Below are 25,536 nucleotides of genomic sequence, written 5' to 3' on the forward strand. Positions count from 1 at the left end.
CCTGGCTCTACTTCTGGTGAGTTTTTTAGACCATATGGAGTGTCAGGGATCGAATCTGGATCTGCCATGTGTAAGGCACCACTGTGCTTTTGCTCCTGCCCTCTTGTTGGTTTCTTAAGAAAGGAACACAAGTAAAGTAAAAAGTAAAGTCTTCAGAATACTTTAGGTAGGGTGAGACAATTTGTTTTTGTTTTTTTTCTGTTTGTTTGTTTGTTTTGGGGTCACACCTGGTGGTGCTCAAGCCTGGCTCTAAACCCCTGGTTGGAAGGGGGACCAAATGGGATGGGGACCAAATGGGATGCTGGGGATTGAACTCAGGCCAGCTACAAGCAAGGCAAGCATCCTACCTCCTGTACTATCATACCACTCTGACCCCCAGGTGAGATGATTTGGTCAGACAGACCTCTCACCTCTGGCAAGTGGGGTCACATGTGTCTGAGCTTGCCCTTTGCCTTTCAAAGCCAGGGTACTCTTTTGTACAGGTTTCAGGGCTGTATGGCAGCTGCTTGCAGAGCTGCAGAGAGGGGCTCTGCTTGCAGAGCTTGGAGAAGGGCTACTGTTTTAGTACAGCTTGTGTGCATGGCTCCAGATGCAGGAAGGAGCTCAATTCTCTCCCAGACCCGTGTGGTTCACCAGCCTCCATCTGTTTTTTTCCAGTTCCCTATGAAAATCTTGGGAGTTTCCCCTCCATAAAGGAGACATGCTGTTTTCTTTCTTCTCGCACCTCCCACATCTGTGCCTTTGCCTCTCCAAACCTTGGCTTAGTCTCCTCATCAAACCCTCTGCTGGCGTCTGCCACAATTATGCTGGAGGATTGCTCCAGAGGTGGTGGTGGGGGGTGATCACACCCCATCTCTGCCTCCTCAGCTGCCTCAGTGACTGCTGCCTACAGATGAAATCCATGTTTCTCAGCAATTCTCCAGGTGCTGCCCTGTCCTGGGCAAATTCCTGACTTGCTGCTCATTGTGTCCCCAGGCACTGATGATCTTGTGTTGTCTGACTGGAGTGACATCTCCAGGCTCACCCCCAGTGTTTTCTGGAGCTTTTCCCAATCCTCCAAACTCAGGTCCCTTTCTGAAGCCTCTCCTGCCTTTTGCCATTATTTAGGGTTAGGGGGGGGCCATTTTTTTGTTTGTTTGTTATTTTTGTTTTTGGTTTTTGGGTCACACCCGGCAGCGCTCAGGGGTTACTCCTGGCTCTATGCTCAGAAATCGCCCCTGGCAGGCACAGGGGACCATATGGGATGCCGGGATTCGAACCACAGTCCTTCTGCATGAAAGGCAAACGCCTTACCTCCATGATATATCTCTGGCCCTATCCATTTTGTTTTTTGCACTGAGCCTGTGAGCAAGCAGACAGTCGTAGTTGTTCACTAAATGTTGGTGGAAATGGGTTGCACAGTACTCCGGGAATCCTTTGGAACCCAAGTTGTGTTCAATGCCATGACTGAATGTTCCTCTTTAACTTTGTCATCGGGTGGCTAGAGTGTGACACAAAAGTGATAATGGGGATGGGTCTAATAGTGTTAATGGGTTACTGGGTGGATGGCACCCGCCGACACTCATAAAGGATCAGTTACCAAGGATTAGAACCTGAAACAGCACTCTTTTTCCTCTATGGAAATGAGTTATTTTCACCTTTAGTTGATACTTAATTTTTCTCTTTTTTGGGGGGGGAGTGTTTGGGACATACCTGCAGTACTCAGGGGTTAATCCTGGCTCTGCACTCAGGACTCACTCCTGGTGGTGCTTGGGGGACTATGTAGGAGGTTGAGAGTTGAACACGAGTTGGCTGTGTGCAAGCACCTACCCACTGTACTATCTCTCTGGTCCCAGTTGATATATTAAAACCATAATAAGCCCAGTACTGTTTTGAGTGTACTGTTTTCTGTTAGTCACTGACCACATAGAGTGCTTTTGTTTTTTTTTGTTTTGTTTTTGTTTTTGGGCCACACCCGGTGACGCTCAGGGGTTACTCCTGGCTATGCGCTCAGAAGTCGCTCCTGGCTTGGGGGACCATATGGGATGCCGGGGGATAGAACCGCGGTCCTTCCAAGGCTAGCGCAGGTAAGGCAGGCACCTTACCTCCAGCGCCACCGCCCGGCCCCCACATAGAGTGCTTTTAAGGACAACTGGAACATTCTCATTTCCCTCTTCCCTTACTGATTTGCTGAGGTTGTGATGACTGGTGTTTGGGGGAGGTGACACAGCTTAGTTGTATTTCCTGGGGGTTACTTGGTTGGCAGTAGTCCCAAAGAGTGCTGCCAGATGGCACCGGGCTTGTGTGGTGGTGCTGGACATAAAACTCAAGGCCTCATTTCTTCAGTCTACTTGTTCTGTTACTGAGCTATTCTCAGATTCCTCAATTTAAATGAATTAAAAGGAACGAATTTAAGTTTAGTGTCTGCTCCATTCGCTAGATTTCAAGTGCTCAGCAGCTCCTGGTGGCTGGTGGCTACCATATTCCTGGGTCATGTAGATATGCAACAGTTGTGTTCTGCAGACTCAGTGTTTGAGGTTAAGATGGAGGCTATGAAACAGCTAGTGTGCTGAGAATGGTCATATTCCTGGTCCGTCCTAACCCTAATGGATAGGCCTGTTCAACTAACCCTAGTGGATAGGCCTGTTCAGTCACTTGGGGCAAATGTTTTGCCTGTGAGAGAGGCACCAGTTTGTTATTGGCCTCAGTTCCAAATAATAATGCTGAAGAGGTTTTCAAAATCTGACTTTCCTAGTTATTTATAGAGGAAGAAGCTGAGACTTGAAGGGATAAAGCAATTGGCTCTTCAGCAGCAAGGTTCTGGATTTCCCACCCCGCCCCCAGTCTGTCCTGTTCTGTGCTGCTTCTCAAGTTAAGTCCTCAGTAATTGATGCCAACGGGTTAAATAAAATGTTTTTTTAAAAATGTCCTTTAAATCTCAGGAGGTTGAACAGTTTCGTCGTGACATCTAGCAGGTAATGATCACTGAGCCTTGGTGAAATCAATGCTGCTAATAAAAACGAAGTGCTCCCAAAGACCCTGGTATTGTTTCTCACTTTCTTACAGATTCTAAGTCAGTCAGTTGTTGCTGAATGCTCCATAATTATGAAAAGAATCTTACTCTTTGCATATGGGAAGAGATCCTGTCTTCATTACGACTTTTTCAAGGTTGAATAATCCTGGCTGCACCTGGTTTCAGCTCCTAACTTTGGGGGGAATGTAATCTTTGTTTACCATGATCTTTTTGTAGCAAATGAGGCATAAACAGTGTCAAATGTGTGGCATGAAGTGTGATATTAGTTAGACTGTGAAATGAGCTATTTGAATCTTTGAATCCAATATTATGGTTTTTATTTTTCTTTGTAAGTAATTTTGGTATTTTTCTTCTGTAACTGTTGTGAAGATGACTTAATTTTCTGAGCTACTGTGATATTTTAAAAAATCATCTTCACAATCCTCCCTTCCCTCTCTGCTATTCCTCCCTTTTTATCCCCCCAGCTAAAAAATCACACAACTCTTGTAAGAATTTTAATCATCTTCAGAAATGAAAAATTTTAGCTGGTCTTATTTCTGCTTAGATGAGTGACAAAAGGAAGCACTGATGAGCTATCTTGTGAAATGAGTAATTGGCCCTGTGAACACTAGCCTTTACATGTGCCAGAATTTTCATAAAGTCTTGAATAAGTGAACATGTTGAGTGGCTGTGTTGATGATTACTGCCATCCAATTATTCACGGAGACCAGCATTTTGCAGTGACCACCTCTTGGGTGGGCTCTCAAATCTTGGGTGATCCTTTCTTGATGACTCATTTTAATGCATAATGACTTAATGATTAGAAAGGTTCAATTTGTACTTCACGGTATATTTTTTTTCAGAGATCTCAAAAAGAAATAGCCCTGCTGGTTTGGTTGCTAGACTACTTGTTAATTGAAATAGAAGCTAAGGACCCATTGTGAACATTGCTTGCCATATGTATTAAGTAGTTTGTGAAATAGGAGAACTGTTGGGAGACATGTATTGCCATAGGGAAATAGATAGGAGATGATTTCTGTTTCTCTGAGGTTTACACATAGAAAAATACTGATATGCTACTATACCTAATTATCTGAACCTTGGTGTTAGTTTTTATTGCTACATACACTTTTCTAGAAAGGAATTTAGTATTACTTTCTTAGGTTTATGAGTGCTCACAAAAGGCTTAAATATGAACTTTGTTGGATAATAGTCAGCTGTCTTGGTTTCTTTTGATCTGGGAATTCTGGTGCAAAGGAATGCTTTTCTACACTGACTTAGGATGTCTTCCGAACAGTAGTGGAAATGTTCATGCCAGTTGAGAATTATCCTGTCCCCTCTACCGTGTAGTCACAGCTTGCCAGTGTGGTATTGTCGTGTGGCCTAAGTTCAGAGGAATGAAATTTGGGGAGTGGGTAATAGCTAGAAATTGGCTGTAAGAAATGACTTCCTGTAGAGGCCTACATATGTGAATGCATTTAGTATGCCTTCATATTGACCCTTTAATGTGATGGAATTGAAGTATTTGTTTTCTGATGGTTTGCCCTGCTTTTAGGGGTGGTGTTTCTCTTTGGCAAAGTTTGGATTGAATCAGCTAAAACTCACGTGAGCTGCTGTGTCCTGGTGAAAAACATAGAGCGAGTGCTGTATTTTCTTCCCCGGGAGAAGGTGAGTGATGTGTTTCTAATTCCAAGTTCTTGTTAAATGCTGCCCAGTCTCTTTTGCAGCCGGTTCTGGCTTCAGCTGGGCCATGAATACGCCTCAACCTTGATAATTTCTGTTTTCGGCTGCTTGCCTGTTGACCACTGATGATCAATAGCTCATGTAGAGTTTGGCTAAAGTAGTGAAATCCAATAAAACATGGTGTTTTCATTAAAATGTTTTGGTTTTTGGGCCACACGCTTGGCTTTGCTGAGAGTTTACTCCTGGCTCTGTGCTCAGGGATCACTCCTGTTGGGTCTCAGGGGACCATATGGGGTGCTGAGGATTGAAATCAGGTCCACTGCATTCAAGGCAAGTGCATTACTTGCTGGACTATCTAATTCCAAGTTTTTACTTTTTTAAGAAAGTGCAGAAGTTTGAGGTTCATTTATTTTTATTACTTTCTTTGACCATATCCCATGGTGGTTTCTCCTGGCTCTGTATTCGGGAATTACTCCTGGCTGTCTCAGGGAATCTTAATGGGATGCTGGGGATTGAAGCCAGCTTGACTGTGTGCAAGGCAAATGCCCTACCAAATGTACTGTTGCTCCAATGCCGAAAGTTTGAGTTTAACTATATAATGGATCCCCCCCTCTTCATTTTCAGAAGAATACATGGCTTTTTGACCACCCCTAATGGTATTCAGAGGTTACTCCTGCTTCTGCAAATTTGCAGTTATTCTCCCATTTATTGGCTCAGCCATTTTTTTAAAATATGGAACGCTTCACGAATTTGCATGTCATTCTTGCAGGGGCCATGCTAATCTTCTCTGTATCATTCCAGTTTTAGTATTTGTGCTGCCGAAGCGAGCACAGGCTCAGCCATTTTTAATCTCTGTTTTTAGGATACTATTGAGAGGAATTTGCATTGTATTTACCACAGTTAACATTTTGGGGTCAATATGTTAAAAATTTTAGGTGGGGTATCTATATATTTTCTTTTTTGACTTTTGGCTGGCTCTGTACTCAGGGATCATTCCTGGTGGGCTCAGGGAACCATTTGGGATGCCAGAAATCAAACTCAGGTCAGCCGCATGCAAGGCAAGTGCCCTATCAGCTGTACTATCTCTCCAGTACCAGGTCTATATCTTTCGATTTTGGGTCACACCTGACGATACTCTGGGGATACTGCTGGCTCTATACTCAGGAATCACTCCTGGTGGGGCTCAGGGAACCCTATGTGGTACTGAGCATCGAATCTGGTCAGTCACACATGAAGTAGCACCCTACTTGCTGGACATTACCCTGTTGAGCAATACCATTAGACATTGCTCTGGCCCATGTCTGTATTTTGGGGGTAGTCTATTTTTGAACCTTTTATGAGTTTCCCTATTATATTAAATGTTTAAATGGGTGAGGATGAAAATTGATTTCATCTTGGGATTTTTGGTGGTTGAGAGGATCTTACATATAGATATTTTTCTCTTCTCTGTGTGCAAGCAGAAAATTGATCTAAATACAGGGAATGAAACTGTAACTTCAGTTACAATGAAGGACGTCTATGCTGAATTTGATGAGAAAATAGCAACAAAACACAGAATTATGAAATTCAAATCCAAGGTTTGTATTTGGCCATAATTTTTCATATCTTTATTTGTTCATTTACAGATTTTTCAGTTATTGCATAGCCCTTTGTGCAAAATAGCTTCAGAATAGTTGTAATTCATTGGGAATGTCATATTTATGATTGTAAAAACAGTCTATTAGATTTGTAAAAATAGTTTTCTTTTTCAACAGCTTATAAAATGTTTACTTCAAATAGAAAATTATAGTAAATTAATTGCATTCAACACTTGCAGCATATGTTGACTCTTAGTACTATGTGAAGAAGTTCTAATTTTTTGTAATCATTTCTAAATTGTCTTGGTTGGAAGACTCTTTAAAACTCAGACACTATAATGCTATTTCTGATTGAATAAAAATTGTATCTGTGTGATACATATTGATTATGATATTGCTTTGATTTTATGAGTTATTGATGCCTTTGTTGTTGTGAGGCTACAGTTCATGCAATGTACTGGCTGTTCCCAGTGATTATCATAAAGGGATGATTGAATGGTGAAACAGAAAGTTAAGAATCTTGAGCTTTGGGGCCGGGCGGTGGCGCTGGAGGTAAGGTGCCTGCCTTACCTGCGCTAGCCTAGGAGACGGACCGCGGTTCGATCCCCCGGCGTCCCATATGGTCCCCCAAGCCAGGAGCGACTTCTGAGCGCATAGCCAGGAGTAACCCCTGAGCGTTACCGGGTGTGGCCCAAAAACCAAAAAAAAAAAAAAAGAATCTTGAGCTTTGAATTATGGCTGATGGATCCAATCTCTAACATTCTAGAAGCATATTGTTGGCGGGGCATAGATGCTGGGGCCCGAGCCCCAAGTTCTCATGCCTTCTTGTGCCCTTTCATAAGTGCTGAGTGACTTCTGGGTCTGTTTTCTTCACTTGCAACATAGGGCCCAATTTTATCTGTTGGTAGGAAAGTTCAAAGAATTAATTCATAGTTGATGATCGAAGAGTCCTTGGTACATAGTGAACACTGAATAGATAGATACTGTAGTTGAAAATATTCATATTTTTATAAGAAAATGGAGTTGCTTAATATCCAAGTTGCACATATTTTACAAAAATTTTCTAACTGCGGGGCCGGAGAGATAGCATGGAGGTAAGGCATTTGCCTTGCATGCAGAAGGACAGAGCTTCAAATTCCGGCATCCCATATGGTCCCCCGAGCCTGCCAGGAGAGATTTCTGAGCGTAGAGCCAGGAGTAACCCCTGAGTACTGCCGGGTGTGACCTCCCAAAAAAATAAAAAAAATTTTTTTACTAACTTTGCTTTAGGATCTCTAAGTTTTCCAGTATGCAAGGGCAATTGTTTTTACATATTATTTTTGGGTGTTTAGTCCTAGTTGAAAAGAGGGGAGAGTTGGGTGTTCTGGTGAGCCTGATTGAATATGGGGACATTCATTGTATATGCAATGACTGCCAATTGAATCTTTAAAAAAAATAACTTGTCTTTTATGGTTTTTAAACATCTCCATGCCTAGATAGTGGAAAAGAACTACGCTTTTGAGATACCCGATGTTCCAGAGAAATCTGAGTACTTGGAAGTTAGATATTTGGTAAGTTAAAGAAAAGTAAGGCCTGGGTTTGTATTGAGAGGGTGTTTTGAACTTGGATCTGGTTTTCAGTGAGGAGTATGATCAAGTCTCCTCAAGCCTCCCAATTCCTTGATGTGCACTTACTGTAATGCATAATTAAAATGGATCGAATTAATGTAAGTTTTTAGACTACAGTTTAATACTGCCTTTCTGTGCATCTTTGGATAAATAAGTTGGAACGGCATGGCTGCTTTTCAAGTAGAAAGAGTGCCACATGCTGGAGTTGACACATCAGCTGGTTGAAGTGTCCCTCCAAGTAGTGGAGAGGTGAGCAAGAGCAGCCAAAGTGGCACTGGAGCTCTGCTCTTTATCCCCATGACAGGCAAGGTCGTTGCTGTGGGACAGTAATTAATTGGACCTTAACCTCTTTTTTTACCTCTGTTGTGATGTTTTTATCTATGTTGTTGGAAAAAGAATGTTTCTGACAGTGATGATGCAAAGTACCATGGGCGCATTTTGAATGAACCCCACTCTTTTGCTTTCATTCTTCTAATGGAGTCAGACTATTTGGCTATTCTTTATCAGTAAGGCATATAGAACTCTGGATAGAATCCTCTTTGGGGGGAGCTTTTTGGCCTATTTTTCTTATAATGGGTGTCATCAAGATGCATTATTTTGTCATTGTGAATTGTTTTTGTTTCCTACTGTGAATTGTTTTGGATTTCATTTGTGGCAAATTGCATTTCATATATATCAAAGGGAGTTCTGCTGCTGTTTCACAGAGGGGCTTTTGTTTATTTCAGATAGAGACTTTGAAAAATATGAAGTAATAGTTTTAAACAAAAGGTTTTTTCCCTTTTTTGCCTTTTTGTTTTCAGGCCGAAATGCCACAGCTTCCTCAGGATTTAAAGGGGGAAACATTCTCTCATGTATTTGGGACCAACACATCCAGCTTGGAACTGTTCTTGATGAACAGAAAGATCAAAGGACCTTGTTGGCTTGAAGTAAAAAATCCACGTAAGGAAAAATTTGCTTTCAGAATGCTAAATAAATTGTTGATCAATGTAGAGTTTAGAAAAGAAGTCCAATAATTGGTCTCTTTATGTTTCTTTCTTCAAGGATTTTTCTGTTAAGGGATAATGTTTGGAACTGCTTTAGTATAATACTTGGCAGCTTAGTGGGAGAGAGACCGTGGCTAGTCTCTCTTCAGGTGGCCATTGGGTTGCATGTGCCACTGTTTGTGTGGACTCTGACATGGCTGGCCAGCCTGAGTGTTCGCAGAGTGAGTGGCTGGCCTCAGAACAAGAGGAAGCCACACTCCTCCATGTGGACAGCACGTTTGCTCCCTTACCTGCTCTTTCCAGTGGTGGTATCTCTGCTACTCTTTTTATCATAGAGCTCATGAAAATACTGTGTAATCCTCCAGGGCACACCCTTTTTTTCCACAACAAAACCTATTCTGGATCTTGGATTCTTTGGAGAATCCAGTTATAGATACGGACCTTTTCCCAGGATAATGGATACATGTGTGTACATATTCAATCTTTCTCTCTCTCTCTCCTTTTTTCCTCTCCCCCTCTTGGCCTCCCTTACAAATTTGCATACAATTCAGTACTATGACTTATTTTTAGTTAGAAGTTATAATAAGGCATTCTGGCTACAACATGGGATTTAAGACCATCAGTTAATCACAGATGTCTCAATTATAGTATTATTTAAATTTTTCAGCAAATGACTGTTGATCTGTTTTCTCTGATCTCTTTCAGAGCTTGTGAATCAGCCGATCAGCTGGTGTAAAGTTGAGGCAATGACTTTGAAACCAGACCTGGTGAGTGTAATTAAGGATGTCAGCCTGCCTCCACTTGTGGTGATGTCTATCAGCATGAAGACAATGCAGAATGCAAAGACACATCAAAATGAGGTAAAGAAAGAGAACACAGTTTTTTTTGTTTTCTTTTGTTTTGGGGCTGCACACGGCAATGCTCAGGGATTATTTCTGGCTCTGCACTCAGGAATTACTCCTGGCGGTGCTCTTGGGACCAGATGGGCTTCTGGAGACTGAACTGGGTCAGCCGTGTGCAAGTCAAGTATTCTCCCTGATGTACTATCACTCAGCCCCGACAGATTTTTTTTTAACCTTAGAGGTAGTACTTGCCTACACTTATACAAATTTTTTTGCAAGGAAAATGTATTCTTTTTGGTGGAGAATGAATTCTGAATTCACAGGTAAATTCCATGATGGAAAATGAACTTAAAAATAATTTGTGGCAAGGCAAGGTGGTTCTCAGGGACTGTTCTTTGGCTCTTGCTCAGGAGTGACCCTTGGTGGTGCCCTCTGGCTTGGCTCTTGCTCAGGAGTGACCCTTGGTGGTGCCCTCTGGACCATGCATTGCCAGGGATTCAAATTGCATCTTTTGTCTTTTGTCAGTGGAGGTTCTATTTGTTTGTTTCTAAATCCTTTTGACATGGTTGGTTATCATTTTTAAACTGCAGTATAATGGCAGTAATTTTACTCTGATTTTTAAGAATATGTGACTTGGTCTTTTAATGGTAGCTAACATAGTAGATGGCCATAGTTAATTGTGATATGTTTGGGAAAGATTTTGTTAAAGAAAATGGTAACCATCGCTTGGTAATGAAGTGAGATGTCTAAGTACTATTTCTCAAAAGAGAAGAGGGCCTGACATAAAATGCTAATCTAGGCAAGCCATAGTCTTGCACTATGGGTGTCTTGTACTCAGAAGCAAGGATGACTGAAAGTTTGTCAGAACGAAGGCGTCAACTGAGAATTTTCATACTGGCCAATTTTGGGAAACTTCTGTGGATTAGAATAGATGCCACAGGAGTACATACTGTAAGCATTGACAGCATCCTACTTGTCACTTGTGAAGGAGCTAGAGAATTAATTGTTTAAAAAGTGGTGAACAAAGGATTGAGTCAAGTGTCCGTCTTGACCTTTTTAACACATACTGTATCTCAGATAACCAAGTAGTTGCTACAGCAAAGTTTCTCTTAATGGAAGATTTCTAGTAGTAAGTGCTGGAAAATGAATAGATATTTCCCATTTTGCAGTTCCTAATAAAATAATGGGTTTAACTTATGATCACTAGTGGCTGCTAATGTCACTAAAGAAAACCAGACATGATTATTTGATAGATGTAATCATTTGCACCTTTAAAGTATTCTTGACATAAAATTGAACTTGATTCCATTTAGATCTAAATTTATAGGCAGTAAAGAACCAGGAACAAGTTAAAGGAATTATTGGCTTATGAGTAGCGGAACTCTTACTATGGAGTCCTCTAAAATATAGATTACCCAGTTTCCTAATGAATTTTAGGGTTATAATAGTTATGGGAGATGGTGTGTGTATTATATTACCAATTGCAATGAATGGACTTTATTGGTAAATAAAATTAAGCTACTTGAGAGAACATGAAAACTATAATCCTGCCCAATAGTTAAGGGTTTTAAGGAATGGCTGGATAATTATGTTACCTGAGATAACTTGGTTACATCTTGAGGCCTTTTGGGTTTGTTTTGGACCATACCTGGTGGTGCTTGGTGCTCATTTCAGGTGGTGGTTAGAGGACCACGCAGTGCTGGGGATTAACCTAGGGCTCTTGCCAGCGAAACATACACTGCTTGAGTTATTTCCCTGGCCTCTGAATGTCTTTTATTTTCTTCTGCTTTTGTTTGTTTGTTTTTCATTTATTTTGTGTGCAATTTTAAAGTTAAATCACTGAGATGTAAAATTAAAAAGTTGTTAATTGAATTTCTATTTCCTTTGATTTTTAAAATTATCTTATTTAAACACTGGTTTATAAGGTTGTTCATTATATAGTTGTTCTTTTTTCCACATTTCCAGAGTTGTTCATGATTGAGTTTCAGTCATGCAATGTACAACACCCTTCACCAGTGCACATTTCCCGCCACCAACATCACCTGTTTCCCCTTCATCCCTCCCCCTTGCCTGCCTCTAGGGCTGACATTTCTCTCATTCTCTCCCCCCCTTTTTTCCTTTTAGACACTGTGGTCTGCAGTATTGTTAATGAAGGGGTCTCATGCATATCACTTGCCATTTTCAACACCCATTTCTTGTCCAGACTGATCATTTTCATGACAGTTGAGTTTCAGTCATATAATATTCCAACACCCCTCCTTCACCAGTGTTCATTTCTTACCACTAATGTCTCTAGTTCTCCACCTGTTCTCCTCACTGCCAACCTGCTTCTATGGCAGACATTTTTGTTCTCTTCTTCCTTTTTTTTCTTTTAGGCACCGTGATTTGCAATACTGTTACTCAAGGGGTATCATGTCTATCACTATATTTCCTTTCAGCACGCAGTTTTTGTCTAGAGTGATCATTTTCAACTATTATTGTCATAGTGGTCCCTTCTCTGTCCTAACTGAACTTCCTCCATCATTTTCATTGTCTTTGGGTATTATTCTCATACTATCTTTTTTCTATCCCACAAATGAGTGCCCTCTGATTCATTTCAGTACTTGCCATGTCTATCTGTGTATAAACAAATTTCATAACTTCATTTTTCTAACAGCTGCTTAGTATTCCATTGTGTAGATGTGCCATAGCTTCTTTATCCACTCATCTGTTCTTGAGTCTTTTTGGGTTGTTTTCTTTTTTCTTTTTCTTTTTTTTTTGTTTTGTTTTGTTTTTGGGTGACACCCGGCAGCACTCAGGAGTTATGCTCAGAAATCGCTCCTGGCAGGCTCGGGGGACCATATGGGACACCGGGATTCGAACCACCGACCTTCTGCATGTGAGGCAAATGCCTTTACCTCCGTGCTATCTCTCCGGCCTCATGGGTTGTTTTCTTTAATGTCTTTTTTTTTGTTGTTGTTGTTTTTGGGTCATATCTGGTGATGCTCAGGTTACTCCTGGCTATGCACTCAGAAATCGCTCCTGGCTTGGGGGACCAAGCCAGATGCCCTACCACTCTGCACCACCGCTCCTGCTCCATCTTTAATGTCTTTTAAAGTTGTGATTCTTTGGGTCCAGCCATAGCTCCCAATTAGTGCCAGGCATGTGGACTGAATGTCTGTCCCTAGTGCCACCCCTCATGAGTGCAGTTTTGGCAGCATTGCCGTTGTGATCCCTGGTGCCACAACCAGTTCTGTACCACCCTGGTCATTGCATAATAGCAAAGTAGGGTTGAAGGAAAGAGGAAAAATTGAAACAAAAGAAGGCATTCCCAGTGGGCTGATTTTTGCTTCCAAGAGGACTTATGGTAGTGACTGGAGATGTTTTAGACTGTTATAACTTGGAAATGGGGAGTGGGTGGCAGTGATATTAGCAGCCAAACATGCTGTTAAATACCTTGTGGTGCATGTAGCATTTGCTCTCACATGGAGTTATTTGAGTTAAATTGGCCATACTACTCAGGTCAAGAAACATGTTGAGGACCAGAGAGCCAGTACATGGGTAAAACTCTTGCCTTGTATGAAGCTAACCTGGTTTGATCCCCTGCGCTGGATATGGTCTCCAGAGCACCATTGGAGTACACAGTGCTTGGAGTAGCCCCAGGGCACTGCCAGATGTTATCCAACCCTTCCTTCCCTGCAAATACAGAAACATTCTTAATACATCTGGATAAAATGATAGTCTTTGATTTTGCTTCTCAGTAATCTGGAGGAGTCAGGAATTGGATGAGTTTTATAGATGAGTTTATAACTGAAGCTGGGTGATGGGTATTTGAGGGTTTATTGATGATTCTGCTTTCTATTTGTTTAAATATTTTCATACCGAAGAGTCATTTGATGTCACATCTCCGAGGCTGTCCAGAAGAAGCAGCCCAGAGAAGGTGTGTGATAAATGATGTCTCTTCTCTTCACAGATTATTGCCATGGCGGCTCTGGTCCATCACAGCTTTGCACTAGACAAAGCTCCCCCGAAGCCTCCCTTTCAGTCACACTTCTGTGGTATGTATTTTTGTTAGCTGGCTTCCTAAGAGTTTGTGTTTTTTTATATATTATTTCTCCAGCTGTTGGATCAGTAACTTGTTTTTTTCCCTTTCCTTTTTTAAATAATGTTTTTAAGAGTAGTTAGTGCATATTGTTAAAGAAGTTTTTCTTTGTCAGCTGTGGATACTAAATTTTATTGGTTCAGTTGCCTCTTATTCAGCGGGTTTATTTTGTTCTTGGAACAAAATATGGGAGGCAATTTGATAAATTTTTGCTCTTCCAGTGGTTACTCTGATGGGAGAAGTATATCTTTGTTTTCTGAGTTAGTAAAGTCCCATTAAAGAAAGGGGCCAAAGTTTTCTGTGTGATGAGGCAAGCTGCCAGGGAATAAGTGAGCATTTCCTGATTTGGGGAGATCTCAAACAGAAGAGGGATAGTGCGGCACCTAAACTTCAGGAGGTACCCTGTCGTGGAGTTGCACAGGCCTGGAGTCCGTCTCCACGGAGGGCTTCCACATTCTTGTGGATATCTGAGCCACTTAAATGCCTGCTTTGGGGGGTCTGCTACTCTCCATCTGCTCTACTTCCCTCACCGGTTGCTTTCTCTGCGTGAGCAAAGCAGGGCTAGCAAAGCCACGAGGTGGGTGTGGGTACTAACCTTGGAACTTGGACCCTGTGGTGCTTGGCCAACAGTAGAGGCCTGAGGATGTGGTGCTGCCTGGGGAGGTCTGGGCCATGCCTGTCCTGCTCAGGGATATTGCCTTCTTTAAGTGGGATGGAACATGCAGAACATGGGGATGATGTGAGTAGCCTTGCAATGTGTGGGCAAGAACTGTCATGAACTCACTTCAGTTTGCCTTGGTTTGCCTCCTCTGCATATCCCAGTGTCCCGAATGGCAGGGAACTTTTTAGTGATGGCAGCTCTGGCCATCCTCACTGTGTCACCAGGAGGACAGTGGGCTTTATTCCTCCTGAGATGTCTTGCGGGGGCAGTTTCCCCTTGGGAGTGACAGCCCAGAGAACAACCATTCTCTTATGGTTCTTCAAGGCCGACTTGTAATTTTTATTTATTTTGGTTTCTGCTACCATGCAGGGCTTGGGTTTATTCCTGGCTCTGTTGTAGAAGTGACCCCTAGTGGTGCTTTCAAGAGCTAATATGTGCTGCCATGGATTTGAACCAGGGTTGACATGGTACATGGCAATCCCCTTAACCCCTATATAGTCTCTCCAGTGCAAAGCATATTTTAAAAACATAAAGAAAAAAATAGTATTTTACTCTTATCTTTATGCTGATGATTTTTATTATTAAAAATTGGTCCCCTGTGGCCAGAGGTATAATACAGTGGGTAGGCTGTTTTCCTTGCATACAACTGACCTGGGTTCGAGCCCCAGTATCCTATATGGTCTCCCGCGCCTTCCAGGAGTAATTCCTGAGTGTCACTGGGTGTGAGCCCAATAAAAACAAACAAATTTGCCCCCCTTTCTCTTTGTCGCTGCTCTCCTGGTAGTGGGGTAGTGCACACAAGCATGATTGGCCTTGCAGCCCCAACCCCCACAGTTAGTTGAGGTGCTTGCAGATTCAGCTGCAGTGCTCACCAGGGTAACACCCTTTGGTTGTGGTTCTTGAGGAAATAATTGATCTTCTCTTCAGGGCTTGTGGGGAATTACTTTGCATTTAAGACAATTTTTATTTGGAAAAATGTAGGGTATGTTTATCTGAAATCAGACAGATATGGATGTTGGAATCTGTTGTTTTCATTTTTACAGTTGTGTCTACCCCAAAGGACTGTATTTTTCCATATAATTTTATAGAAGACATTAGTGCGAAGGTAAGTAATTCCTTTATTTCTTTTTATGTGAAGCATCTAATAGTGCAGGAAGAGAAAAGAATGGTATATATGGGTGGCTATTGTATACATTTTTTGGTTTGAGGTAGTATTGCTAGATTGGACCATGACAAGCACTTAGAAATATTTGGACACTTAACAATGTCCAAATGGTTCACACCTGAAAACAATGGGTTTTATACTGTATTAGTAGAATGGTAGATTTCAACCCCACCTTCCAAGAGTTTAATTGGAAGCATTCCCAAAATTCATGATGTCATGATGACCTGATCACAGTTTGAGGGTGGTGTTGGGTAGAGGCCCTTTCTCCTCCCTCCAGCTTGAAATCAGGGCCACAGTGGCTATTAACGAAGATTTATGTTGAGATGGGTGATGTAGTCAGCTATCAAACTAGCCCATGATCTCAAACTTTCCCATTATAGTACATGAGGTTTTCATGGGTTCTTGCACTTTGAGGGGGGCTAACCTCAAGCATATTTCTATGCTTGGGAGACCATAGAGTGCCTGGGATTTAACACTAAATTAACACTGCTTGCAAAACATACTTCATCCTTTTTTGTTTGCTTGTTTGTTTTTGGGCCACACCAGTGTCGCTCAGGGTTACTCCTGGCTATGCACTCAGAAATCGCTCTGGCTTTGGGGGACCATATGGGACATCAGGAGATCGAACCCAGGTCCATTCTGGGTCAGCCGTGTGCAAAGCAAATGCCATACTGCTGTGCTACCATTCCGGCCCTCATAATTTTTTTAAATTAATAAATGGTAGGGCTTTGGACCATACTGAGTGGTGCTCAGGGCTTTCTATTGGCTCTGCAATCAGGGTTCATTTCTGGTGGGGCTTTGGGGACCATATGGATTAGGAGGGACTGAACCTGGCTTGGTTGCATGAGGGTCAAGTCCCTTATCTACTATATTACCTCTCTAAGCCCAGGATCTACTTAAATCGACTTACTTGGTACTCTTGGATCAAGTTGTTTATTGTTCATGTAGTGCTCCGGATTGCTGACCCAGGTAAAATGACATAGGAAAATTCCATTAGACTCAAAGTGAATCTGACATATAGTCATCAACGTCTGGTTCATTGCTTATTTTCCTATTCCATTTTTCAGTTGTTTTGGTGCTGGCGATCAACTGAAACCAGAAGCCCATTTATATGAAACATGCTCCTTTCCATTGACTCACTGTGTGGCTCCTCGCCTTGTATTTTTAGGGCTTTTTGATGAGTGGGCTCTTCTAAATGCTAGATTTATATTCACTAATCAAGTGGAAATCTTGTGTGAAGATAGGTCTTATTTATGTTTGATACATGTATGATCTTTAAGTTTGCTTTTTAGTCTGGTTTCTAACTTAATAAGTTCTCATACCACTAGTTGACATTAGCTGATACAAGCCTGGGGATTTCTCCATCTGGTAAATACATAAACAGTAAAGTCAGCCAGTGATTCTATAGGGAAGGGATGTTTTTGATAGGCATTCTCATTCAGATGCTTGGAGATGCACACGGATCCACAAATGTGTCCCTATGGAGAAACACTTCTGCATTTGATAGTGCTCGGCATTTAAATTTTGCTTCATTCATAAGCTTCTAACTAGAACGAGCTCCTCCGAGACTTTGTGCAATTACTACATCGAGGCCTAGAATCAGGAATTTCCATGCTGTGTTCAGCTTTGAAATGAGGGGTGTCTTTTAGCCATAAGAAATATGATCCTGTGTGTGAGTGAAGAGTTAAGTGACTGGTATGTTCTTATCTGGCAGAAGGTGAAAGTTGAGGTTGCTGCAACGGAGAGAACCCTGCTAGGTTTTTTCCTTGCGAAAGTTCACAAAATTGATCCTGATATCATTGTGGTGAGTAGAAGCTGATCATGCTGTGGGGGGGAAGCTTTTCACTTCTTCTTTTCTGTGTGATTTGTGGGTACTTTTTGAGCAGCCAAGAATCTTTTCAGAGGAAATGGCCTTGTGGACTGGTAGAAATTGCTCTTTCTGCATCCAGAAAGAGAGAAAATTCTAGCTCATTACAAGATCAGTATTTTCCCCCTCCAATAGAAAAATAACTTTTGATTTACTGTTAGTCTCTCAGAAACTCCAGTATTAACTCTTAGTGACCAGCACAGGAATGTGTGTAAACTGTTGATATTGCTAAAAGTTTAGCTTAGTGACTCAATTGTATAGAAGACAGGAATTTAGTCCCTTGGTTTGGTGCCAATCTTGAAACTAAGATTTTTTTTAAAACTTTATTTATTGATTGATTGATTGGTTTTTGGGCCACACCTGGCGGCGCTCAGGGGATACTTCTCACTCTGTGCTCAGAAATGATTTCTGATGGGCTTGGGGAACCATATCGAATGGTGGGAATCAAACCGGGTCCCTCCCGGGTCAATTGCATGCAAGGCAAATGCCCTACCGCTGTGCTATCTCTTCGGCACCCCCCCAACTAAGAATTTTAATTTTCTTGACCTCATTGGCTTTCTAGGTCATACTTATTTGAGAACTCAAGGCTATGATTTTTTCTTTTGCCCCATTTTTTTATTGTTGTACCTGATTACAGGTTATGCTCCTGAAAACAGTGAGAAGTACTGATGTCTGTCTCAGTTGCTAGAGTAATGAGGCAGTTTCTGGCTTTATATTTCCTTTAACCTTTATTCCTATTTTGTTTCAGGGGGTCCACACCTGGTAATAATGAGGGGCTATTTTGGACACTTCTTAGTTGATGCCAGGGATTAAACTTGGATAGATCACATGCAAGGCAAATGCTTTAACCCCTGTCACATCTCTTTAGCCCTTAGATATTTAAATCAGTGACAAGTAACTTTCTTCTGTTTTATTTTATTTTTTGTTTTTGGACCATGCCTGGCAATGCTCAGGGCTTACTCAAGGCTCTGTGCTTAGGGATCACTCCTAGCAGGACTTGGGGCCATATGGGATGCTCAGCAGATGAGACCTGCTTGGCTCTGTGCAAGGCCAACACTATATCCTCTGTACTATCTCTCAGGCTCCTATTCTGCATAAGTTTCTTTTAATAAACATAGACAGTGCATGATATTATTTACACAATGGGGCTTACTATTCACATGGAAAATTTATATTTTTATAGGGGCCATACCCAGTAGTTTTGGGATGGGAGTCTATGGAGCTGGAATAGAATGTCCCACATTTTAGGCATTTGCTTTATTACATCATAAGCCATTTTTGTATATTTCAAACTTTTTAATTGGTATAGTTATATTTTCTTGGTTTTTTTTTTTGTTTTTGGGTCACACCCAGCAGTGCTCAGGGGTTACTCCTGGCTCTATGCTCAGAAATTGCTCCTGGTAGGCTTGGGGGACCTTATGGGATGCCGGTATTTGAACCACCGTCCTGCATGCAATGCAAATGCCCTACTCTATGCTATCTCTCCGGCCCCATTTTCTTGGATATTTTTGGGTTGTAATGCTAATGATCAAATTCAGAGTCTCTATTTTCTTGTTTTTAAAAAAGTTTCTTACTTGAACTAAACATTGATGAAGAGTATAAGTTGGTAGAGTTTGAATTCAGTTCTTTAAGAAGAAACAGATGTAGTTCTTGGGTTTTTCTCAAGTCTATAAATTATTACACAACATATGTGGGTTCTTGGGTTCTTTTTTTGTTTGTTTGTTTTTGTTTTTGGTTTTTGGGCCACACCTGATGACACTCAGGGTTTGTGTTGTTCCTCTTCTACTTGTTTTGAACTCTGATCCCTAGTAATACTGATGGACGGGGATCTGGGATGCATGCTGGGAACAGGGGTGGAGGGAGGACAACATTGGTGGTGGGAATGCCCCTGATTCAATGTCACTATGTGCCTAAAATATTACTGTAAAAGATTTGTAATCCACTTTGGTCAAAATAAAAATTATTATAAAATTAAAAATAAGAAATAGCTCCTGCCTTGGGGGAACCTTATGGGACTCCGGGGGATCAAACCGCAGTCCGTCCTAGGCTACCGTGGGCAAGGCAAACGTTTTACCGCTTGTGCCACCGCTCTCGCCCCTGGGTTTTTGATTTTTAAGGACATAAAATGGAATTTTTGAATGCAGCTTTTACTGATCATGTGAAAAGTATGGAACCTTAAAATTTGCATTTACTTCTGAGACTGTGAGGCATGAGCTGCAAATTAAAAGACATCATATGAACCTTGCATCAATTAGGATGAAATAAAGTTTATTCTAGCAATCTGCTTAGCAGCCTAGTTAATGTCAAGGCTAATGAATGCTGATGAATAAATTCCTGAAGAAGAAAGGACCCCAATCGGAGGTAAGCTCATGATGCCTTCAATTAGAGACCAGAAAAAGAAAGGGCAAAGAAATTCTATGCTTATGAAGATAAATCCTCTAATTTGCATTTGTTATGTTATTGGCTGCCTTATTTTTCTAACTAGGGTCATAATATTTATGGATTTGAGCTGGAAGTGCTACTGCAGAGAATAAATCTGGGCAAAGTTCCTCACTGGTCGAAAATAGGCCGACTGAAGCGATCCAACATGCCGAAGCTTGGGGTAATGAGAATTTTCTTTTTTATTTTATTTCTTTATATGGAATACCTTACAGGGGAACATGCTGTACTTTTATGCTCCAAATGGGCTAGTTTGTGATAGGGCAGTTTGAATTTGACACCAAACAATTTTTCTTTGTATCTAGCATTTTATTGCTAAAGGTCATTGGTCAATTTTCATAAGCCGCTATTCGAATCTGGAGCCATCACATTCATGCCATTGCCACTGCCGTATTGCAGAAACACTAGGCTTTGAGGCAGAGCCAGAGAGTTCAGGATTCACTGAGTTTTAATATCATTCAAGTAGAATTTTGGGAGGGAAGAATGGAAGGGAACAGGTGTTGAGTGTGTAAGAGGGCAGTGCCCTCAGCTGAAAGTGCCTTCTTTTAGTTGTCTCTCAGAGCAATTCCTGTTTGATTGTAGTTAGTCCAGTTGTCCTTACAGGAGGGCTCAAACTGGTTTATGCCCATAGAGCTCACAGGGGGAAGGGCTAAGACTCAAGACCCAAGACCCAGCCTGTCTGACTTGCGAAATATGTAGACTCCTTTCTCTTTCTGCCTGTTTGCCTCCCTTAGAGAGGTTTATGCACCACTCCATTTGAAACTAGCCCATGTGCTACATGGCAGACTATGAGTTTCTGCTTTACCAGAACTCTTTTTACGATCACCAAGACCAGAATACAGTATTGAGATCCAGTGGGAAACAGAGGTAGTTTGGGTGATTTTCTTTTCTTTTTTTTGTATAAAACACCTTTATTCCCTAAACCTGCCACTGCTTAGTGCTTGAAATTTTGTTTTATTGGAAGCTTCCAAATACAATGAGCACCATTTCTGCATCAGAGAACATAGCATTCTGTACCCTTTTTAATGCTCTCCAGAGAATTCTGCTGCAACAGATTAGCATTGGGATCTGATATTTTTCCTATTCATATACAGTGGTTGTTAACATTAACTCTTAGTTCAAATCTTGGCTAAACGACCTTCTTAACCCTTCAAAGATTTTTTTATATGGCCTCTTCTCAGTGAGGTATGTCCCTAGCACTCTATTTAAGATATAACTCTCTTCCCGAATTTTTTGTTAGCTTGTTTTATTCCTTCTCTTTTTCAGAAATTGGCTACTTCCTAAGAGTGTAATTTCTTGTTTATGATGTCTGGTATTGTATATTTCACCTGACATGAGAAATCTTTTGTATTTTACTCACTACTATAGTCCAAATGATTAGAATATCTTCCAAAAGAATTGATTGATGGGGAGCAGAATGATAGCACAATGAGCAGGGCATTTGCTTTGCTCGTAGCCAACCTGAGTTCGATCGCTGGCATCCCATATGGTTCTCTGAGCCTGCCAAAAGTAATTTTTGAGTGCAGAACCAGGAGTAACCCATGATCGCCACTGGCTGTTGCCCCCCCCCCCCCCCCAAAAAAAAATAAAAGAATTGATTGTGGTTAAATTACTGCACGAATAAGTGTTTCACTATTGTAGTTTTGGAGTTAGCCTCAGAACAAGTTAGAATCAAATGTTCTCCATGTCTCCTCGTCCATAGAATTTTTTTTTCTTTTTTCTTCCTTTTGTAGGGTCGGAGTGGATTTGGGGAAAGAAGTGCTACCTGTGGCCGGTTGATCTGTGATGTGGAAATTTCAGCAAAGGAATTGATTCGTTGTAAAAGCTACCATTTGTCTGAACTTGTTCAGCAGATTCTTAGAACTGAGAGGGTTGTTATCCCAGTGGAAAATATACGGAATATGTACAGGTATGGACCTGGGTTCTTTAGGAAACGCACCAGTAGAAGTGCCTCGTTAGGCTGACAAACCAGGGCCCAGAGTACTATGGGGAGAAACATTCTCCTTCATGTTGTTATATGCTTTACTTTAATCATTGGACTAATTTGATCACTTTATCTTCCTCACTTTTAACTCTAGCTGGATGTTTCTTAAGAGCTGGAAGTTGTGATATTTGGGTTTTGACCCAAATGAATTGTTTTATTATATACTTTCTCTAATTTAGGAATTTGTACAGCTATTTTGGAAATAAGAGAGCTAAGAAATTATTAAAAATGTGCTTGAAACGTCATTTTATTTAATTTCAAATATCTTATTAGTAGTATTCTGTATACACACAAACTAATTTTTTAAACTAATTCAATCCAGTTAATAAACCTATAATTGAACTTTATTATGAAAGTTTATATAAAATCTATGATGCAGCTGGGGACTGTAGCTGTTCCTGCAATACCTCTAGTGTCAGCAGCTTGTTTTTTTTTCTAACCTTATTGAGGCAAAATCAACAAGTAAACATTATAGTTGAGGTATTTGGAGTCACCTTGCCATATATTAGTTCTCCGGGACTCAGTCTTTTTGAATGAATTTGTACTTGTGTATTTCTTAAATAACATGTCTTTTGCCTTTGTGCACTGCTCATTCATTTTTGCCCATTTTCCCCGGCCTGTTGTTTCTTCTCATTGTGCTCCCTCCCCATCTGTTGTCATCAGGAAGTTAATTTCTATTGGTGCTAAGTCTTCCTACCTGTTTATCTTTAGCTTTGCTCTCTCCCTGGATTTCAGACTGAATGGCTGACTTCATTATTTTCCTTGATGTCTGATATGAACCTCCACTTTGTTTAAAAACAGAGCTTCTCAGATATTTTTTTACTGGGGTTTCTTTTCCTTATAAAGTGACAGCTCTTATTTTTCTTATATTACAAGAAACCTACAAAACTATCCTTGGCTGCAGATAACTGAGGCATCCACGAATGTCCTCTCTGCACTCATGCATTCCATCCATTTGGAAATCCTGCTGCTCCTCGATTGGATTGTGTCTGTATCTCATTCATCTTTTCTTTTCTGTTGCAGCCACCAATCTTTCTCCTGGATTACTGGGTTTTATATTACTCCATGTATTTACTCTGCTGTGGTCCTTGTAGTCTGTTGTCGTCCCCCCCCCTTTCTGCCATTCTCCTGCTGGAGTTAAGTCAGATGAGGCACTCCATTCAGATATTCAAGGCACTTGTTTCCTGCAGTGTTGTATCCCAAAGTAGGTGATAGTGCCTGCTCTGGAGATGCAGGAATGAACCAAAGGAGAGGAGGTAGTAGAAGCTTTGGGTGCAGTGAGGTGTGGAACAACTTTACATAAATTTGCTTAGATTTCCAGAGGGAAGTATTGAGTAATTTTTTTTCTGTAATGGGGACCATTGAGTAGATAAGTGTATGGAACTCTGAGGTGTTGTCAAATAAGACTTGGTCCTTAATTTGATGTAGAAGGCCCTATACAGTGTGAGTCTTTGTCTTCAATATAAAGTGCCCCATTTCCTGCTCTTCATCATTCTCTATTCAAAACACATTGATTGCCTGCCTGTTCTCAGAACTCCAAGTTAGTGCTCCGCTCAGGGTCCTGGACTTTGCCTGGATATCCATAAGAATGGCCCCTCAACCTCTTGGATAGAATGACTCCTCAGTCATTTGTACCCAAATTTCCTAAAAGAAGTACTAATCTCTGCTTCTCACACTTGTTCTCTTTGTTATTTTTTTGTGGGTGTGGGTTTGAATCCACACTCGACTCTGTACATAGGGGCTGTCTCTTGGCTCTGTACTCAGGGATCACTCTTGACAGTGCTTGAGGGTATCAGGGAGAGCCAGAATTGAACTGGGGTAGGTCATGTGCAGGATAATCACTTTCCCCCATACTATTTCTCCAGCCCTACTCTCTTTGCTTCTAGATTTCTCCTTAACACTTACTTAGCATTGTATAGTATTTGTTTAGTTTTTTTTGGTGGGGGGGCACACCCGGTGATGCTCAGGGGTTACTCTTGGGTATGCGCTCAGAAATTCCTCCTGGATTGGGGGACCATATGGGACGCTGGGGGATCGAACCGTGGTCTGTCCTAGGCTAGCGTGTGTAAGGCAGACGCCCTACCACTGCACCACCACTCTGACCCGTTTGTTTAGTTTTTTTACTTATATTGTCTCTTCTATGAGCACATAAGCTCCATGGGAATTGGAAGTTTTGTCTGTTATGATTGTCACTCGCATGTAGGACAATGCCAGGGATATAGTAGACATGCAATACATACTTGCCAGATGGAATAAATGCAAGGATTTAGGATTTACAGCGTATACTTGAGTATAAGCCGAGATGTTCGGCACAAGAGTTGTGCTGAAAAACCCGACCTTGGCTTATACACGGGTCATACAGGTTATTTGATTCTGTGTGTGCACCAACTTAAATGCACGTAGTCTCTAGTCGTCTTCTGCCGTCTGCTGGAGGGGGCGGTGCTTCAGCTCAGTCCACAGTCGTGGCTGAACCGAAGAGGTAGGCCTGAACTGAACTATTTAACCCACAATAGTCTGTGCTTTGTGTGATGATGTGGTGATGATGATATCTGTGAACTCAGTGATGATGACAATATCTATGCTGATACCCTCACATCAGATATAGCTGAAGCTCTCTTTGGACATACAGATGATGAGGAGGAATCTAGTTTTGAAGGATTTTAACCTTTGTAATTTAGCTTGATTACCTGTTAAACTGGTTTTCTGCACTTTATTTACGGTTTTAAAATTATTGTTACAGTTTTTCTTTAGCAATAAATACTGAAAAACATTTAACTTAATAATTATTGTAATTGTTTTGGGTATATATTTTATTTTATTTTATTTTTTTGGTTTTTGGGTCACACCCGGCAGTGCTCAGGGGTTACTCCTGGCTCTACACTCAGAAATCACTCCTGGCAGGCTCGGGGGACCACATGGGATGCCAGGATTCGAACCACTTTCCTTCAGCATGCGAGGCAAACGTCCTATCTCCATGCTATCTCTCCAGTCCTATATTTTTTAATTTTTGAAGTTTACCAGTGGCTACTGCATTTTCCACCTCAGCTTATACTCAAGTCACCAAGTTTTTCCAGTTTTAGGGTAAAATTAGAGGGGTCGGCTTATATTTGGGTCAGCTTGTACTCGAGTATATACAGTAGGTTGTTTGAACACATCACTTCATTTTTATCTTTGTAGCATTCTGTGTGTTTTTGGAGAAGGGAATTGAGATCAATGATAAACTTGAATACCTAGTTTTATACTAAACATTTTAAAATCGTTTCTAAAACTGAGGTGTGATTGCTTAGAAGTTACTTATACCAAAATTTTTTGGGTAATATTTTATGAAGTTCTTATTATAGTCATTGTTTCCTTTAATTATGTGAGTCATTTTCATTTTTACTTTTCTTTACAGTGAATCTTCTCATCTGCTGTACCTATTGGAACACACCTGGAAAGATGCCAGGTTCATTTTGCAGCTCATGTGTGAGCTAAATGTTCTTCCATTAGCCTTACAGATCACTAACATCGCTGGGAACGTGATGGTAAAGTGAACTTGGAAAGGGAGAAAAAGCCTTTTCTGTCAGATTCAGTGTTTTCTTGGAATAGTTGTTGTGATAATGAATCTAGTCCATTCTTATAAAGTGAATAACTTGTATTCTGAAAGCTGACTCCT

General features: G+C 41.1%; 1 protein-coding gene and 1 non-coding gene across 2 annotated transcripts in view; one reads left to right on the forward strand and one right to left on the reverse strand.

The window, feature by feature from the left end:
* POLA1 (DNA polymerase alpha 1, catalytic subunit) overlaps positions 1–25,536 on the forward strand; it is a 340,991-nt gene that overhangs the window by 20,127 nt on the left and 295,328 nt on the right. Inside the window, exons 11-21 of the mRNA XM_049766833.1 lie at positions 4,548–4,660; positions 6,136–6,252; positions 7,728–7,802; positions 8,660–8,798; positions 9,548–9,702; positions 13,637–13,721; positions 15,470–15,531; positions 17,306–17,395; positions 19,944–20,060; positions 21,631–21,806; positions 25,276–25,405. Coding sequence (XP_049622790.1) covers positions 4,548–4,660; positions 6,136–6,252; positions 7,728–7,802; positions 8,660–8,798; positions 9,548–9,702; positions 13,637–13,721; positions 15,470–15,531; positions 17,306–17,395; positions 19,944–20,060; positions 21,631–21,806; positions 25,276–25,405 — 1,259 coding nt within the window. The remainder of the gene's footprint in view (positions 1–4,547; positions 4,661–6,135; positions 6,253–7,727; positions 7,803–8,659; positions 8,799–9,547; positions 9,703–13,636; positions 13,722–15,469; positions 15,532–17,305; positions 17,396–19,943; positions 20,061–21,630; positions 21,807–25,275; positions 25,406–25,536) is intronic.
* On the reverse strand, positions 5,402–5,506 carry LOC126000288 (U6 spliceosomal RNA). The gene has a single exon (XR_007492640.1). It is a non-coding gene; the product is annotated as a U6 spliceosomal RNA (small nuclear RNA).

The sequence above is a fragment of the Suncus etruscus genome, chromosome X (genome assembly GCF_024139225.1).
Source record: "Suncus etruscus isolate mSunEtr1 chromosome X, mSunEtr1.pri.cur, whole genome shotgun sequence".
Taxonomy (NCBI): domain Eukaryota; kingdom Metazoa; phylum Chordata; class Mammalia; order Eulipotyphla; family Soricidae; genus Suncus; species Suncus etruscus.